This window comes from Lathyrus oleraceus, chromosome 2 (assembly GCF_024323335.1).
Source record: "Lathyrus oleraceus cultivar Zhongwan6 chromosome 2, CAAS_Psat_ZW6_1.0, whole genome shotgun sequence".
Classification (NCBI taxonomy): domain Eukaryota; kingdom Viridiplantae; phylum Streptophyta; class Magnoliopsida; order Fabales; family Fabaceae; genus Lathyrus; species Lathyrus oleraceus.
In genome coordinates, this window is record NC_066580.1 from 176,519,076 (window position 1) to 176,524,724 (window position 5,649).

Here is a 5,649-nt window from a genome sequence, read left to right on the forward strand (position 1 = left end):
ACCACTCCAGAGGGCGCTTTTGTCTTAAAGCGCACTATAATGTGGCCACTTTAGACAGCGCTTTCTCCAGGAAAACAAAGCGCTGTCTTTACCTATGCCAGCGTCAGATTAGAGGGCGCTTAAAAGCGCTGTTATAGGCCAAAATAAGCGCTCTCTTTTCCCTTATTTGGCGTAGTGATACTTCAGTCGGACAAAAATATCTAGCAATTATATGATAAAATTAAATATTATATCATTGTTAAAAGAGAAAATGGATGATGCACTGACATTGTAAATTATTTTTATACTGTCAACCAATGACGACCATGTATTCCGCCATATCACGCTTATATTTAAAAAAAATTAATGACATAGTAGACTATTGACTTTTTATTGGATGACATTGTAAATCTATTTTACATTGCATATCCATTAAACTCTTTTTAAAATAAAATTAATTTCTTATTTATTATAACATAAAATTAAATATCTAGCAAGTATACCTAACCGTTAAATATTAGAATTTTTTATCCAAATTACAAATTTCTCAAATAAATATCCAAACTAACTCACTTTTCCACGTAATTCTCAAACTAACCCACTTTTAAATAATAAAAAAAACTCCATCACAAAGGAGGCGTCAATCAAATTGACGATAATGTAAAACACATAAGAGAAATCATCAATCCAATTGACGATAATATACACGCGTAGAAAAGATAATACACTTATGATAGATTTCAACCAAAAATGACACTTGACCATTTTGCTTCAAATAGTATAAAATTAGTTTGTCATGCTTTCCATATATCCTATTTATTATATTAGAGGGAATGATAATAACTAACAACTATAACATAAGGTTAAATATTATATCATTTCTAATAGTATAAAATTAGTTTCTTATTAATTATAACATTTAATTATAAACATTAAATCAAATACCTAACCGTTAAATATTATATAATTTTTTAAATTAATATCTTATTAATTAAAATTAAATTTTAAATCGATTTTATCTATTATTTTTGAAAATCAAACCCAACGGTTGGTGTGAAAAATAACCAACGGCTCCTCCAATTTTTCAATTTGAAAGTTTTTACATTTCACTTTCACTTTCTCATTCTCAGCGATTCGTGTTTTCCAATAACCACTGATTTTCATCCTCAACAACAACACAATGTCTCTCCCTCCCGAAATCGACGATTTCATCAAACAAACCATCGATCACTCTTTAGGGCTTCCGATATCTTCCCAAACCCTCGACATCAAGCTTCGCGCCGCCAAAGAATCAGATCAGTTGCTGCGCAAACAGAACGCTTCACTCCTCAACAAATTGAAAGAAAAAGACCAACTCATAGAACAAGCCAAGGTTCGTTTCCGATTCTTCATCTTTTTTCTTCAATAATCAATTACTGTCATTTGATTTTTGAATTCGAATAGTATGAAGCGTGTTTGAGTGCTCAAGCGATAAAGAAATTCGTTGAGGAGAATCAGAAATTGGCGGTGGAGTGTGAGAATCTTGTGGCGCATTGTCAAAAACTGGAGAAGGAATTTGTGCTGTATGAGAAGGATAGGGAAGCATTGATTGATTTTCAGAATGAAGCCGAGGAACGGGCGAGGGAGGCTTGGTTGCGAGTTGAAGAGTTGGAACGTGATTTGATCGTTTATGAGATGAAGATGAAAGAATGCCAGCAAGAGAATGAATCGGTTTGTTTTCTTTGGATTTTTTTCTGTTTTTGAAATCCTTATTTTGAGATTTTAATTGATTAATAGGGAATTATTTAATTTAGGTTATTAATTGTTTTGCTTTGAAGGTTTTTAAATGGTTTTATGCTTTTGTTTTCATGAAGATTTTGGGATTACCTAATCATTTGCTGAATTGTAGTTATTTAAAGCATACATTAAATGTTGAGACATGAGAAGCTTATATTTTGTGTGAGATCGTTAATGATTTAGAACTTTTTAATTGATTTTTTTTAGTATTTTAATATAAAAATGCTTGTTCGGGAAAGGGTTTTAAGGGAAGCGGTTATGATAAAACCTTACCTTATTTGGGATATGAGGGGAAAGGAATGTGGATTTTTTATATGCTCTACACAAAAAGCCTCCTTTATTTCCTATTTTAAAGTTTTTACATGTTAGGAGTTCTTAAGTACCAGAAAATATAACAAGCTAACAATACAAGAAAAGATGAATAAAAATGAATTAGTATATGATGGTACTACATCTTCCAGTGTAGCTTCTTCCACCGTTTTCCCTTTCCATTGAACTAACTTGCAAGAAGTTATCACCGCAGTTCTGCACGGGGTGACAGTCCAACACAGTCTTGGGTCCATTAATATTTGTGTTATCGCTTACCATGTTTGCCAGCAGCTCCTCTTCGTCATATACTCTCCAACAGCCTTCTTCGATAATGGAAAATGGAATACCTGATGGACCTTAGATTCCATATGTAGCTTTAGTCTATACGCCATTGTTTGGCCATGATTTAGGCTACTGCAGATTATTGGTGATGTGTCCATAACTTGACGAAATCCCACACCCCACTTTAAAACTCGTTTCACTCCTTTTCATGTCGTCCTGAGAGTTAATGCGTTTCTGTGCACACTGTAAATGCTCATGTAATTGTTTAATAGCTTCATCAAGGTCTAGTAACTCCCACTGCACCATTTCTACCCTTGTTTCACCTTATGTCCACTGTGTTACCACCGGTGGTTTGCATCCATAAACTGTCTCAAAAGGAGTTTTCCTTGTGGAAGCATGATTTGTCGTATTGAAACAATATTCAGTCAGCCCAATTAACACGTGATATTCAAGTCTTGGGCTTATCTGCAATAAAGCACCTTGGATATGTCTCAAAGCACGAGTTCACCACTTTCACTTGCCCATCCGACTTGGGATGATAAGCAGATCTTTATTTACAATGGATCTAGCTGAGTATGGTTGCTTAAGAGGGGTAAAATGGGAGTACTTGGACAATCTATCCACCACTACTAAGATAACCTCATCTTTTTTTATTAGGGTAGTGGCTGTAACAATCCCCCTGGTGACACAGTCAAGTCTTTATGTCTTTGCCAAAAATGACACGTCGATTATGATATCTTTGACTGTACTTTTCATTCCCAGCCAATTAAATGTTTGATGCCAACCTTCTGTGGGTCTGCTAGACCTCGAATGTCCACTTTGAGGTGTGGTGTGAAATTCCCTTAAGTGGGTCGGTATGAAAGTGAACTTACTAGACACCACCATCCGCCCCTCACAGTACAAAACCCCCTGTTTTTAGGTGAAACCGGCCTTTGATGCAGCATCTTTCTGCAAGGCTGCGATGATTGCTCCTAATTTTTTATTACTGTAAAATTCCTCACTCTTTTGTTTCTGATCTTCTCATACCAAGAAGGAGACCAAACTCTGAAAAGTTCTCCACCCTCTGCCACACCGGACAGCACATCAGCCCCCTTTGTTCTCTTTCCTCGGTTTGTAGTGAATCTGGAAATTATAGCCAAGTAGTTTGTCAAGTGTCAACCCATTTTTGTTGCTCCACTGTTACATTCCTCTGTTTAAGGCTTTTCTAGTCCTTAAACACCACAAAGCGTCTTCCTAATAGATAGGACCTACACTGTTGGATGAAAAACACCACTGCCGTCAACTCTTTTTCGTAAGCCGATTTGGCTAAGTTCCTTATCCCCAACACCTTCCTAAAGTATGCATTAGGCCTCCTATCTTGCATGAGAATAGCTCATATCCCTCCTCCCGAAAAATCACATTCAATTAGGAACTCCGTTGGGATTTGGCAGCGTAAGTACGGGACACACCCATGGACCATAACATTTGCTCTGGGTGATGATGTTGCATGCTCAAGATATATTGCAATGCCACCATTTGTTCCAGTTTCTCTCCTAAACCTTGCAAAGATACATTACAATACCACCACGTTCTCTCTATGTGAACTTTTTGAGAGCTTAGTTGATTAAACTGTAATATACAAAACAAGCCAGTGTTAGATTTTGCAGTAAATTTACTCAGCTTGTTATGCAATAGGAAAGTTGTTTCCCACCATTCTTGAGTATACATGCTTATCCCCTCATTTGAATTTGGAAGTATTTTAATCTCTGAACTTTTTTTATTTAATCTGCAATGCATTTCATCTAACATGCTTCATAATCTAATTTTGATTTCCATTCATGGAACATTGGAGTTATTTTTTATAAATTTTGCATATAACTGCCAAACTGTGGTACTGCCAAATTGAAGTTATGTTAGCTGCTGATAATATTCATATTGTTTTACTAAGGTTGATTCTTCATCGACAAGCACGCCGGAGGAGGAGAGTTTGCTAGACTCCCTTCTGGCAACAGTTACTGCTAAAGATGACTCTTCTACATACGAGTTCTTAAACGCAAATAGTGAAAATGAGCATTGTAAAAAGTTGCTGTCAATGTGGAGCAGGTGAGTCTCACACTTTGTCCTCCTATCCTCTTGTCAAGTTTCCTATTGTTACATTATTCTTTAGGAAAATTCTCCTTTGGCAAGTTAAATTATTCTCTTGTGCCATTTACATGTTAAAAGCCTGATTTACCATTTGGATTTTATAGATTAAAACAATCAACTCAGAGAGTTTTGTCTCTTGTCGCTGAACTGATGTCTCTAGAAAAGGATAAAGAGCATCTAAGGATTAACCTTGACAGAGCTGAAGAGGAGGTGAGAATTACTAACCCTTGTATTGTCGACTTTTCCTTTTTTTGGATTATAATGCAATGAATGACTTGTCTTGGTAAAACCATAGGGAAAATTACTATTTGTTGAAAATGGGATATTGGAAAAGGAGAACAAAAGGCTGTTGATGAAACTTTCCCATAGTGCATCTGCCAAGGTGAGAATCATTGGGACATGTTGAATTTCCATTGATTTCATTTAAATTCTCTCCTTTAGTTTAGGAGACTCATCAACAATTGATTTGACTTTTGCAGTCAAGCAAAAGAAAGTCAAGTCCCAAAACAAGTAGCCCGATGAGGAAGAAGATTGATTTCGATGATTTAGATTCTGTTTCTTCTCGACAACCATTGTCGCCCTTGCAATGTAACTCTTCGGACTGTGTCACCAATTGATTTGACTTTTACAGTCAAGCAAAAGAAAGTCAAGTCCCAAAACAAGTAGCCCGATGAGGAAGAAGATTGATTTCGATGATTTAGATTCTGTTTCTTCTCGACAACCATTGTCGCCCTTGCAATGTAACTCTTCGGACTGTGTCACCGCTGTCTAGATTCAACTTCCCCGAAATAGACAACAATTTGGATGGTTGATTTGGTGATCTTTCATAGTGATCTATTGATCTCTTTACAAAGATAACAGAAAAAATGTTTTTGATGACTTTATGTACCACTTATTTCTTGATAGTGTGTGTATGTATCGTTTGACACAGTTAACATTTTCTTTATGTGCCTGAAAAATCTCGATGTTGTTTGTGCATATGGAGTATATGATTTTACTAGTATAGATTCATTTCTCAAAAGAAATGGAAAAATTCATTACTTGGTTTTATGAGTAAAGATTCATTTCTCAAATGAAGAGAAATGCAAAAATTCATTAATGTATATTAAAGGTGGATTCTTATCTACCCACCTATAAATGTTGGGTAAAGTTACCCAGCTGAGTTGTCAATCATAGAAG

The 5,649-nt window shown here is 35.7% G+C and overlaps 1 protein-coding gene across 2 annotated transcripts; it reads left to right on the top strand.

Moving 5' to 3' along the window:
• The first annotated feature begins 1,023 nt into the window (after positions 1 to 1,023).
• On the top strand, positions 1,024 to 5,448 carry LOC127118732 (uncharacterized). Of its 2 annotated transcripts, none has more exons than XM_051048988.1 (6): positions 1,024 to 1,351; positions 1,423 to 1,689; positions 4,274 to 4,428; positions 4,575 to 4,680; positions 4,766 to 4,852; positions 5,102 to 5,448. In XM_051048988.1, the coding sequence occupies exons 1-6, from the start codon at positions 1,160 to 1,162 to the stop codon at positions 5,240 to 5,242; spliced, it is 948 nt and encodes a 315-aa protein (XP_050904945.1). In that variant the 5' UTR covers positions 1,024 to 1,159; the 3' UTR covers positions 5,243 to 5,448. The 2 variants fall into 2 exon arrangements, with proteins under 2 accessions (XP_050904945.1, XP_050904946.1); XM_051048989.1 differs by having other exon boundaries at positions 1,038 to 1,351; positions 4,950 to 5,448.
• The last annotated feature ends 201 nt before the right edge of the window (positions 5,449 to 5,649 follow it).

Excerpts from the sequence above, each read along its gene's own strand:
- LOC127118732 (XM_051048988.1), top strand. The coding sequence starts at position 1,160 with ATGTCTCTCCCTCCCGAAATCGACGATTTCATCAAACAAACCATCGAT. Across the intron at positions 1,352-1,422 it reads AACTCATAGAACAAGCCAAG|TATGAAGCGTGTTTGAGTGC; the intron begins GTTCGTTTCCGA and ends GAATTCGAATAG. Across the intron at positions 4,853-5,101 it reads CCCATAGTGCATCTGCCAAG|TCAAGCAAAAGAAAGTCAAG; the intron begins GTGAGAATCATT and ends TGACTTTTACAG.